At 42.2% G+C, this 13504-nt stretch overlaps 1 protein-coding gene across 1 annotated transcript in view; it reads left to right on the forward strand.

Annotated features, from left to right (window-relative positions):
* LOC124606386 (UDP-glycosyltransferase UGT5-like) overlaps positions 1-13504 on the forward strand; it is a 53381-nt gene that overhangs the window by 10268 nt on the left and 29609 nt on the right. Inside the window, exon 3 of the mRNA XM_047138367.1 lies at positions 12680-13139. Within this exon, the coding sequence (XP_046994323.1) occupies positions 12680-13139 (460 nt within the window). The remainder of the gene's footprint in view (positions 1-12679; positions 13140-13504) is intronic.

Genomic DNA, 13504 nt, shown 5'->3' on the forward strand with positions numbered 1-13504 from the left:
TTCTGAATCTGCTTAGTGTATTCATCTCTTGGTCTCCCTCTACGATTTTTACCCTCCACGCTGCCCTCCAAAACTAAATTGGTGATCCGCGATGTCTCAGAACATGTCCTACCAACCGATCCCTTCTTCTAGTCAAGTTGTGCCACAGGCTCCTCTTCTCCCCAATTCTATTCAATACCTCCTCATTAGTTATGTGATCTACCCATCTAATTTTCAGCGTTCTTCTGTAGCACCACATTTCGAAAGCTTCTATTCTCTTCTTGTCCAAACTATTTATCGTCCATGTTTCACTTCCATACATGGCTACACTCCATACAAATACTTTCAGAAACGACTACCTGACACTTAAATCAATACTCGATGTTAACAAATTTCTCTTCTTAAGAAACGCTTTCCTTGCCATTGCCAGTCTACATTTTATATCCTCTCTACTTCGACCATCATCAGTTATTTTGCTCCCCAAATAGCAAAACTCCTTTACTACTTTAAGTGTGTAATTTCCTAATCTAATTCCCTCAGCATCACCCGACTTAATTCGACTACATTCCATTATCCTCGTTTTGCTTTTGTTGATGTTCATCTTATACCCTCCTTTCAAGACACTGTCCATTCCGTTCAACTGCTCTTCCAAGTCCTTTGCTGTCTCTGACAGAATTACAATGTCATCGGCGAACCTCAAAGTTTTTATTTCTTCTCCATGGATTTTAATACCTACTCCAAACCTTTATGTTATGGCTGGGTGTTGTGTGCTGTCCTTAGGTTAGTTAGGTTTAAGTAGTTCTACGTTCTAGGGGACTGATGACCATAGATGTTGAGTCCCATAGTGCTCAGAGCCAAACCTTTATGTGGTTTCATTTATTGCTTGTTCAATATACAGATTGAATAACATCAGAGATAGGCTACAACCCTGTTCCACTCCTTTCCCAACCACTACTTCCCTTTCATACCGCTCGACTCTTATAACTGCCGTCTGCTTTCTGTACAAATTGTAAATAGCCTTTCGCTCTCTGTATTTTACCCTGCCACCTTCAGAATTTGAAAGAGAATATTCCAATCAACATTGTCAAAAGCTTTCTCTAAGTCTACAAATGCTAGAAACGTAGGTTTGCCTTTCCTTAATCTTTCTTCTAAGATAAGTCGTAGGGGCAGTATTGGCTCACGTGTTCTAACATTTCTACGGAGTCCAAACTGATCTTGCCCGAGGTCGGCTTGTATCAGTTTTTTCCATTCGTCTGCAAAGAATTCGCGTTAGTATTTTGCAGCTGTGACTTATTAAACTGATAGTTCGGTGATTTTCACATCTGTCAACACCTGCTTTCTTTGGGATGGGGATTATTATATTCTTCTTGAAGTCTGAGGGTATTTCGCCAGTCTCATACATCTTGCTCAACAGATGGTACAGTTTTGTCAGGACTGGCTCTCCCAAGGTTGTCAGTAGTTCTAATGGAATGTTGTCTACTCCGGGGGCCTTGTTTCGACTCAGGTCTTTCAGTGCTCTGTCAAACTCTTCACGCAATATCATATCTCCCAGTCCATCTTCATCTACATCCTCTTCCATTTCCATAATATTGTCCTCAAGTACATCGCCCTTGTATAGGCCCACTAGATACTCCTTCCACCATTCTGCTTTCCCTTCTTTGCTTAGAACTGGGTTTCCATCAGAGCTCTTGATATTCCTCTACATGTGGGTGTGTTTTTCGTGTTCTCCAGTTCAGTATCGCCTCAAGGCCGGTAAATGCCAACCAAGAACAGAAATAAATAATACAGAGATGTCACGCTGATACCGTGTACACCCCCTCCACCCTTGATAACGCCCTCAGTTAGGAGAGGAAGAGAGTCGACAAGTTTCTTCACGTATGTCATATCCGGTTAAGGCCGCTTATTGATGCTTATAAGGGAACCTCCCCATTGTACCCCCCTCAGATTTAGTTATAAGTTGGCACAGTGGATAAGCCTTGAAAAACTGAACACAGATCAATCGAGAAAACAGGAAGAAGTTGTGTGGAACTATGAAAAAAATAAGCAAAATATACAAACTCAATAGTCCATGCGGAGAATAAGTAACTACATGGAGAGCATGGGTTCCTAGAGCGCCGTGGTCCTGTGGGTAGCGTCAGCAGCTGCGGAACGAGAGGTTCTTGGTTCAAGTCTTCCATTGAGTGAAAATTTAAATTTTTTATTTTCGGACAATTATTATCTGTCCTTCCGATGTGAGGTAACTGCGACGTAGTATGGGGACGCTACATCTAAACAAACATCGAAACACACGACGTCAGTCGACTACAGCGCACGGAAGAGAGAGTATTCCTGCTAACGAGGCTCCCTGGCTGGCAGTTGACCGTTTGCTACTATGGACGGGAGTGCATTAAATACGTGAGATGTATTCCGTGGGCAATATGAATCCAGAAAATATAGCTCGCGACCTCAATAACAAGGTCAATGAATATTTTCCGAACTGTAAGTGTGCGGTGCGGTAGCAAAACACAGACACTAAACTTATTACAGTGAACAGAGACGTCAATGAACGAACGGACAGATCATAACTTTGCGAAAATAAAGAAAGTAAACTTTTCACTCGAGTTAAGACTTGAACCAAGGACCTCTCATTCCGCAGTTGCTCACTCTAACCACAGGACGACGGCGCTCTCGAGCTCACACTATCCTTGATGTTGCCTATCTTGCACATGGACTACTCAATTTGTATATTTTGCTTATTTTTTCATAGTTCCACACAACTTCTTCCTGTTTTCTCGATTGATCTGTGTTCAGTTTTTCAAGGCCTATCCACTGTGTCAACTTATAACTAAATCTGAGGGGGGTGCGATGGGGAGGTTACCTTGTTAGACCCGATCGAGCTGCCAGACTGAGAGGATGTTGACTGCTGCGCTTCTGTCTAGATAGTCCAACATTTTCTGTGGGATTAAAATCGGGTGATTTAGCGGTACAGTCGAGACACGATAGATTGACTGAGTAGTTGTGAGAACAGAAGCCTTTGCACGCCGATATGTGATCGTGGCAGTTGTCATCTTGGAAGATGGGAGTGTCCAAAGCATACTCGTCATGAAGATGCGTAAGGAAGGATAACACTTAGTCGCCGAAAATGTTGAAATAAACGCTCTCGTTTACGTTGCTGATTTTTTTACTGGTAAGTCGGATTTAAACACAGATTTTGACAATCACTTTCCGAATATAGCAGGTGAATTTCATAAAAACCTAGTTTCGGCAAAGAATCTTAGAAAATGGTTTTCCGAGACTGCCTTCTGAAGCTCTGTGATAATGACAAAGGGGAGATTGAGTCAATAATTAAATCCCAGAAGAGTAAGGACCGTCACGGATAATATATGGTATCTAGCAGTGTACTAAAGCACTGTGCTGCATATTTCTTTAGAAATGATCGGTTTCCTGAACGATTTAAGTACTCAGTAGTGAAACCGCTTAACAAAATAGGAGAATGGGACAATGTTGATAATTGTAGATGTGTTTCTGTATCATGGGTGTTTGCAAAAGTTGTTGACAGGGCTATGTGTATGTGGGCAATTCATCATTTCGGTGTACATAATTTGCTGCAGACCTACAGTTTGGTTTTAGAAGCGGTTTAACAACCGAACGTTGTATTCTTTTCTCTGTGAGGCACTGCACGGGTGAAACAAAATTACCGGCAAATTTACCGGCCGCTAAGCCCCTATGCTGTTTCGAATCCCGCCTCGGGCATGGATGTCTGTGATGTCCTTAGGTTAGTTAGGTTTAAGTAGTTCTAAGTTCTGGGGGACTGATGACCTCAGATGTTAAGTCCCATAGTGCTCAGAGCCATTTGAACCCCTATGCTGTTCATACACTCTAACGTCTTTGCGGCTTCATCCGTTGATGGCAATGAAATAAGATGTGGCTGATGTGTTGCCAAACCATTCAAACCTAGGTTTGTGCAGCATTCAGCATCCAACCATCCTCGAGCTCTAAAATGATGGTTGGGTGTCAATGAGACTGACGCCATAACCCGTGAGCGAGGACTGTATAAAGTTCTCTGAAGGTATACAGTGATCGTGCTGATGGATTGTGTTTGTCCAGCTGTAGGAGGCGGAGTCTTGCTGCCATGGAGCAACTAGGCAGAGCTGTCTCCGCTTATTGATGCTGTAGGGCACATAGTTAAAAAAGTGGTCAATGCTGTCCCTTCCTTCTCCTCGTGTAGGCTCTGCTCTTTACTAGACATTATACTGTCTTCCGGCCACCCAGAGAAATTAAAGAAATGTTGTGACCGGTCAAGGATAACCTCGGCCTGAGAGTACCGGGAATACAGGGTGGTTCATTGATCGTGACTGGGGCAAATATCCCACGAAATAAGCGTCAAACGAAAAAACTACAAAGAGCGAAACTTGTCTAGCTTGAAGGGGGAAACCAGATGGCGCTACGGTTGTTCCGCTAGGTGGCGCTGCCATAGGTCAAACGGGTATCAACTGCGTATTTTTAAAATAGGAACCCCCATTTTTATTACATATTCGTGTAGTACGTAAAGAAATATGAATGTTTTATTTGGACCACGTATGAGTACGTGGTATCACGTAACATTCCGCCAGTACGGACGGTATTTGCTTCGTGATACATTACCCGTGTTAAAATGGGCCGTTTACCAATTGCGGTCCAGGAAAAACTTTAAATCACGATATATTTTTTCCCGTGCTCCGCTTTGGATGAAATAAAGCCTATACGTTGCTAGAGCTATGCTCAACTTACCGGTGAAAACCCCATAATAATTTGTGTAGTATGTTTATAGCTTAGCGTATTCAAACAGACAAAAAGGCAGGTACGACAGTTTTAGGTAAAACTTTAAATCGCCATACCTTTTTATTAACCAAAGCCTTTGCATTGCCGCAAGCTACCCTCAAGTTACTTGGGTTTTCACAAGTAACCTGAAACCCCATAAGAATTCATCTAGTAGTACTGGTGTTTAGCATGTTCAAACAGACAGACACGATGGTTTTAGATAAAGCTTTAAACTACGATATCTTTTTATTTCCGTGATCCGATTTAAATGAAATAAAGCCTGTACACTTTCCGAAGCTAAGTTTAAGTTACCAGTGAAAACCCAATGGTAGAGGTTTTGGAGATTAGCGTGTTCAAAGTGACAAACAAACAGACACGAAAGTCTTAGAGTTTTAATATTAGGATAGAGCACAAACTTCTGGAGTACTCTGCATTCGAACGGCATCAACTTGCTACTACGTATAGTTAACTTATTTCGTAAGCCACAGCAATAAATTGTCACATCAGTGTTCACTGTAAGTACTTCACAGCACTCCAAGATGCAGGCAGTACTCTCGTTGAAGAATTTAGGATTTTTCAGAATTTTCGCAGTGATGCTACACAAGTCAGGCCACATTGTGCCGAAGTTCAGACAATACTCTAAACTCATTACTGTTTCATATCCTTTACTATTTGCAAATGTATCTAAAAGTTAAATCTATCTACCATAGGGTAGTGAAATTATTCTTTTGCTATAGGTTATCATTGCAATCATTGCAATCAACAGGAAAAAAATAAGTAGACCCTTTTAGAGGTTTCCAATTTACTCAAGATTTATTCTTCCAACAATGCATATGGAGCATATGAAATTACTGCATTTACAGAACAATACCAAAGCTGTTCTGACGCACCAAGTATCAACCTATACAGAAACACCCACATTAGTGTGTGGTGTAGCTCCATGGGCGACAATGCACTGACACCGGCTTCTAGTCGATTGTTCGGATGGCGAATACTGTCTTGGGATATGTTATGACACGACAGCTTGGCCTTTTAACGTAGTTCTGCCAGAGTTGTTGGCTGACGAGTCGCACGAGTGACTTCTCGTCCCATCTTATCCCACACGTGTTCGATTGGTGACAAGTCCGGAGATCGTGCTGGCCAAGGAAGCTTTGCACGTCCTGCAGAGCACGTTGACTTGCACGGGCAGTGTGGACGAGCATTATCCTGTTGGAACAACGCATCACCTTCCTGTTGGAAGAACGACAGAAGAACGGGTCTAACAAAATCCTGCACGTACCGAGTGCTGGTTAACGTCTTATGCAGAAAGACCAAATGTGAACGACAGTTGTAGCTCATCGCCTATGGCGGGGCAGTGCGTCTTGGACGAATGCACTCTACGAGACAGGGCTCACCAAGTCAACGTCGTACGCACAATCGACCATCACTTGCATTCAAGCAGAATCTGCTTTCATCGCTGAAGACGACAACTCACTAGTCCAACTTCCAACGACACCAGTCAAACCGCTCAAGTCGATGCTGTAACGTTTGAGGAAGACGGCTAGAGGTGAGCTTGCTCGCAGTACCAGTGCTAATAACCAGTTCGCAACATTTCGCGTTGACACGTCTGAGCTCATAAGCCCTCTTATCTGAGTTGTGGTAGCGGTAAGATTTGGCAATGTTGGCCTTACGATCCTGGTGGGCGTCTGTGCTGCGTGGACTTCCGGAGCCTCGTCTACAGGTGTGAGAATGCTCACGTGACCACTGGTACCAGCGTCATTGCACAATCAATGCAGTACGTCCAAACTGTGTGGCAATTCTCCGAAAGGACCATCCCGCCACTCGGAAGGTCACAATTTGACGCCTTTCAAACTCGCTCAGTTGGCTGTAGGAAACCAGAGTGGGTCCCCGCGGCATGGTTGCCTGCTATCTTCAATTTGAACCACAGTTAGCCTTCTGATTGTTTTTTTCTATATTGTATTTCAATTCCCCATCGGGGCGGGCTGGCAGCAGCATATGCGCTGCTCTTCAGCAGAAAGACACAGATCATACAAAAGAAGACATAAAAAATAACATATAGGAGAAAATACGTTGTACATAGATATAAAAGAAAGGGGGGAACATTATGAAGCCTCTTGGCTGTGAGCACTCCCTATTAAAGCACAGACACAGATGGCGCTCTAGTAGCTATGCCGCTACGCTATCTATTGGCCGACGACACTGAAACCATTATGAGTACATCGGCTGTCCCCCAGGTGGCATATGCCGTCATCGGATCAAAATCGACGCCGTCTTTGCAGGTGTACTATTTTTTTCCGGCAGTGTAGAATGTATCCATCTGATGATGAAGAAAGTGTTCGAACCCGATAATGGCGAGAAACAATGAAACTTTTTAAAAACATATCATCACTTATTCTTCAAAAAATGGCTCTAAGCACTATGGGACTTAACAGCTGAGGTCATCAGTCCCCTAAACTTAGAACTACCGAAACCTAACTAACCTAAGGACATCACACAATCCATGTCCGAGGCAGGATTCGAGCCTGCGACCGTAGCAGCCACGTGGTTCCGGATTGAAGCTCCTAGAACCGCTCGATCACCGCGGGCGGTTCACTTATTGTGCCAAAGAAATTCGTGTTACGTTGACAGACACAAACAGAATCTTGATTTAGCTACCTATAGATCCCATAATACCAACACAATCAGTGCACGTGTTTAATTTATCCGTGGCCAGTTCCCGGGCTTAGACTGTGAGCTAATTGTCCGATGGCAGCTGCCGCGTACCCACCATGTGAAGCGTGATTCCGACGTACGCACGTCTAATGGAACTTAGTGTGGCAGTCCTGTGCACCCTGTAAAAACACTGGTGGCACTGTGATGGCTATTCTCCTGCTGTAGCAGACATACCTAAATTTTCAGTTAGTAAGCGTGCTTACTTAGTACAGCTGGAATTCATATCATTGCTGTTACGCAGATTTGCATAAAAGGGAAGTGCCGACCAGTTCGACACAGTTCACTTGATTGTCTCCATGTGGTGCTTCCATAGACTGTACGGCGTGATTCAGATCCACACCGCAGGTCGGCATTCAGTGCAGCACCGGTGATTATGATGTTGTATTATTATCCTATTTGATTCCAACGTCGTAACATCTGATTCTTCGCTTCATGATAGTATCATGACCATTTAGTCCACGTAAGTAATGTACATCTTGAGATCACAATAAATACGTTTTCACTGTTTTTTCAGAGGCAGCTCTAAGTCATGCTTGTTCCTGGGTTCTAGTCATCAGCATTTCGTGCAACCATCAGTCACATCACTACCCAATCTATCAACCTATCTTTTCCGATTATTCACACGATGACTATAGCACTTAGGAGAAAGAGAGAAACGAACAAATGGTCCAGAAGAGAAATTGCAGAGGAAGACGTATTTCCAACAATAATAAAGTAAAAATGGAGATGTGTGCTTCCCTCTAGCTATGCAAACGGATGACACTTTAAAGGATTTCCTTGCGATATTATAAAAAAAAAAAACCATGTTGCACCAACAGGGACGTGTATAAACTGTAGAGGATGCCTTTAACCAAAAGATCGTGTCAGTTGCACAATGATATTTATGTATGTGGCTGCGACGTAACAAAAACGTACCCTGGTCTCACTTAAAGTCTTCGTAGTAATACGAAACATGTCATGATGCAGTGAGGTACACTATCTACTCAGAAGTATATGCGCACCCGTTAATGGATATTTATGTGCTATATGTTTCCGCCCATCGCGTTTGTGACGGCTTCAACTCTGCTGGCGTCACTTTCAATGAGGTGTCTGAATGTCTGTGGAGGACCGCCAGACCATTCGTTCTCAACACCCGAAACCAGAGAACGCTCGTGTCTGAAGCGAAGTCAGCTTTCTAACGCATCCCAGATCGGGATTCCGGGCAGGCCAGTCGTTTATGGAATGTTAATGTCCGCAAACCAATACATCGCAGATGTTGCTTTATTAGAGCGGGCACTGCCATGTTGACAGGGACAGTTATCGTCTCCGAAATGTTGCTCCACTGTATGCAGTACATAAGGCTGTAAATGAGCTCATATCCGACCGTATTTGTGGTTTTCGTAAGCGCAATGATGAGACTTCATCCTAATCACAGAGAACGCGGCCATGCCGTCACAATGCCTCTTCCGTTCACTACACATCACGACAGGTAGCGTTCTCGAGGCATTTCCCAAACCAAAACCCTTCCATCGAACTGTCACAGTGTATAGCGTCATTCGTCACTTCAAATCGTTTGTGTGCAGTAATCGATTGTCCACTGACGTCGCTCTTTACTCAACATCAAGCGTCGCTTAGGACTGACGACAGAAATGTATGGGGAGATGCGCGATCATTCTAACCTATTGTTTTTGACTACTTATTGTCAGTCAGTGTGCTAGCTTGACTACTGCTATTACTTTGAAAGTCGCAAGTGATTTCTTCCGCTAATTTCGTGCTACTTTTCCGTTTCACAACAAAATTCTTCAATGCTCCATGGTTCCTATTCGTCAGCACGCGAGGCCTGTCTGTTCTTGGTTTCCTGAAGTTACTCCTTGGCATTTCCACTTGACAGTCACGTCGCCAACAATTGATTTTGGCAGCTTTAGCACGGCTGAAATGTACCTGATGCATTTGTTACTCAGATTAAATCCATTGACCGGTGCGTGGTCCAAGCCATTGTGCAACCCTAGACGACCCATTCTGGTGTCGCTACTTCTCAACTGACAACGCAGTACTCCCCGTCTGGTTTTATACTAGCGTGTTCACAATTCGTGACATCTAGCGCTCCATCCCTCATCACATACAGGTGTTCGGGTATTTCTGATCAGATAGTGTAGATTCGGTATCGATATGGAGCACGCATCGAACCTCACACCTTCATACTGCAGTAATTAAATGATCTTCACCTGTGTGTTAATATAGTTAAAAAACATTGCTGATATATGCCAATAAAAAAATTCAAAAGGCGAAACACCGCTTAATCAGCTTTCTGTTGACGGCGTACATACACACTATATATAGCCTAGTTACAAACTGGCCAATTCCATTTCTTAAAATTTTTCAGGAGAGGCAAAAAATAGTTTTGCACGATTATTTTAGCCTTCCGAGTTGCAGTTTCTTAGCATCATCAGAATCGTATTTACATCAATAATTCCATATGATCTTGCATAGCTAACTAGAAAATGACTGCTGAAATATGGAGGTGGCCATGTTTGCAACTAAGGAATGGAGTTGACCGTGTAGGTAAGAACTTTAACTGAACCCCGCAAATTGCACTGTTTTAACATCGGAAAATCCTCACTGTTGTTCAAATTTGCTATAGGTACATTCAACAAAAACTCAAAACTTCCAATTTTATTGAAGAACATGAGATTATTTTACTTACGAAAGTGGTTCAGTTAGCCTATACATTCCGCAAAGTGTTCATTTCGTGAAATTATACAATCACTTCCACGTCATAATCAGCATTACGATTCTGAATTAGGCAGTCACAGCGGTCAGCTTCTGCGGGTACCTCTTGATTGGTGTCATTTTCATCAATGATCTTCTAAAACCATTTCAGTTCCTCACTTTTGTTCCATTGCTCCCCGTAATGTGTTGGAAACAGCTTTGTGACATCTTGTACCTTCAAGGAATTTACTCTGATGCCAGGAACTAGTTCTCTAGGATTTATTTCATTCGGCCTTCACTTTTCATCATAATTCACGAAGGCGCTGCAATCTCGAAATTAGAGTTGAGCTCTCCACTAACAGTGACAGAGGTTGACTTCCTGATGAGCACAATTTGTGAAAGTTTAAAGTGAACTGTTCCTGGATCTTTCACACATGTTTTAGCTTCAGCTTCCCCATCGACATCATTCCATCAAGTATTCAAGAGCTTTACTTCACGATTCCATGTTTTCTAAAAACTTCATGGTACCCTTCCAGTTGAAGAATTTTCTCCTTTTTCTTTAAATATCTTTCATTTATTCCAAACACTATCACTCGGCATGAATGAATGATCAGTGACAGAGAAAACAACTTCCATTTTCTGAATGTTTGGCTGAGTGCGGGATAACTAGGAAAGACACATCTCAAAACTGTGGTGTTCTTATTATGTCCCGGGCAGCCATCCGCTACAAGACGTACACCACTGAAAGTACCAGATTCTACTATACTCCGTAGTTCATGAAACGCTGCAGAAGCCACTTCATTAGACGACTTTTCATTTCGTGTTCTCCCCAAGGAGTATATCGCAACATCCTCTTTACTTAATGCTAGTTTCCCAGTAAATGTCCAGAAACAACAGTCAAATTATAGTAATACAACTGTCTGGAATAGTATGCAATTTGATCAGGCAGCTTTGGTATGGGTAGATTATTCTACATGTCGAACGATACGATGTACACGCCAGGGGTTTCCTCTTTTAGAAGTTTGTAAAATCCTTTAGCTTGCAATTTGTGCAATGTCAAACCTGTCTGTAGTTTTTTTTACTTACGCATCATTCTCAAGCTTTATTTTCTCTGTTAGTTGCAGGCAAGCAGAACAAACATCTGTCGATGGGGCTTTGAAATTGATATTAAAATTGGTGACAAAACCTTTCCAGAACAATGATTGTGTAACTTTTAGATCGTCAGAAACCGATTTCTTGTACATTTCCCAAATTTTAGCTATACTTAGAACTTCTTGACCTACAGTAATGTGATTCACTTCCTTTAAACTGTTTGATAAAATTTTCTACAGACCTAATTCTAGTGCTGTAAACAGCCGTCTTTCTATAACCTCCATGAGTTTCAACGGGTATAAGGCATCCTTCTTTCTTGAAACGTTTGAAAATGCCTTCAACGTGATGTTTTGTAATGCCAAGCACTCCTAAAAATGTATTTCTGAAAACCTGTTTTCCATTTGCTGGCATGTTCTCAATGGAATAGTCAAATGTGTAGCCTTTCTCACCCCGATCTCCACCACTTGGTCGGAGTCTAACTGAACAATTTTATGAGCAGTATTTCATTATGAAAGCATCCTGACTCTGTTTTCCTGATATAGCATAAAATGCTCCGTGAAATTGCTCGACGTCCACCATTTTTAGGAGACTGCAGCTCTTCTTTCCACTATGACCACAACTTGGCAATACTGTTAATTTATTCGGTTCTTACCTATATCCCAACAATGACGCTAGACACTAATAAAAACTCATGTTGTAACTAGGTCGTTATAACAGTTGCTTCTGAAGGAAATAAGTTGTTATTTACTAACCTCACTTTCTTCTCTTTTACATGTTTCCATTCCTCTCGTCTGGTGACTTTCTTCCTGTTTTCACCAGGTGGCGTTTCTTCTATACTTTTTTCCACGTTACAGAGCGATGTTAACAACAGCCATTGTTAACTCCCAGTTTCCATGAATACCTGGGCCAGTCACGTGACCAAATCGAATATTATGATTGCTGGCTGTGAAGGTGGTCGATTTTGTTACCAATGTAGTAAGGCGTTGGACGTTTGTGTAACGTAGGTTGATTGTCTACTGCAGACTTAACACTGTTCTGGCCGATTTTGAAACAAATCAACACCGTCATCAGATTCCCCGTATTCTTAACTATGTAAATCAACCATAACCCCGCTTTAAAAAAGATTGAGTTCGTCATGTTTGTAATTAGGCTACTGATACTCGTGTGTATATATATATATATATATATATATATATATATATATTCCTAGTGAAGATTATTGTTTTATGAAAACACTACAGATGATTCTAGCTAATCGGAACATTAAAATTTTATTTGTGTCTGTTTTAACCATGTGTGGAGGTGATGTTGATTCTTTTTATTGTCTGTGCGTCATGGAATTATTTCTTTTTATGTAAAATCTGTAAACTGATTCCTTCGATGAACATGTGCCGTTAAGGTGTCATGAAAATTATTTTTTGTATTTCAGATTGGAGCAGAAGTATGATGTGTTCATTATAGAGAAATTCGGCTTCACTTGCTATTATGGCTTAGCGCACAAATTGGGATCTCTACCGTTAATTGGATACACTTCTCTTGGACCTACGTCACTTATTCGGAAGACCTTCGGCAGTCCTATTAATCCTTCTTACATTCCTGACTACAATCTTGGATACACGGACCACATGACCTTCTGGCAGAGACTGTACAACGCCTACATCTTACTGCGGTCGCTGGACATTGGACAGAGAGTTTTGTATGCGAGAGAGGAAGAGGAACTCAGGAAGTATTCCGGTCCGAACCCACCTACCCTGAGGGAAATAGATCACAATTTCAGCCTCATGTTGGTCAACAATCACTTCAGCGTGAGCTACCCTGTGCCGAACACGCCAAATATCGTCGAATTAACTGGACTCCACATCCAGAAGGAGAGGAAGCCGCTGCCAAAGGTATTTACAGTTGTGATATAGAAAATGTGAACTGTTTCTTTTCAGATTCAGCTGTTAACGCTAGGAATGGTCCAGGGTGGTGCAATAATGTCCTTAGAAAATTTTGAAGGTTTTTTGAGGAAATATTTAATATTTATTCACTTTTTCCCATTTGCTTCAGAATTACGAAAATTGCTTCTTCTTACAATGATAACAATCTTACAGTGTTTAAAGTCTGATGCATGGCTCCACTTTGATCTCAAAAGGAAGCAGTCAATGTGCCGCGCGGGATTAGCCTAGCGGTCTCGGGCGCTGCAGTCATGGACTGTGCGGCTGGTCCCGGCGAAGGTTCGAGTCCTCCCTCGGGCATGAGTGTGTGTGTTTGT

The sequence above is a fragment of the Schistocerca americana genome, chromosome 3, assembly GCF_021461395.2.
Source record: "Schistocerca americana isolate TAMUIC-IGC-003095 chromosome 3, iqSchAmer2.1, whole genome shotgun sequence".
NCBI lineage: Eukaryota > Metazoa > Arthropoda > Insecta > Orthoptera > Acrididae > Schistocerca > Schistocerca americana.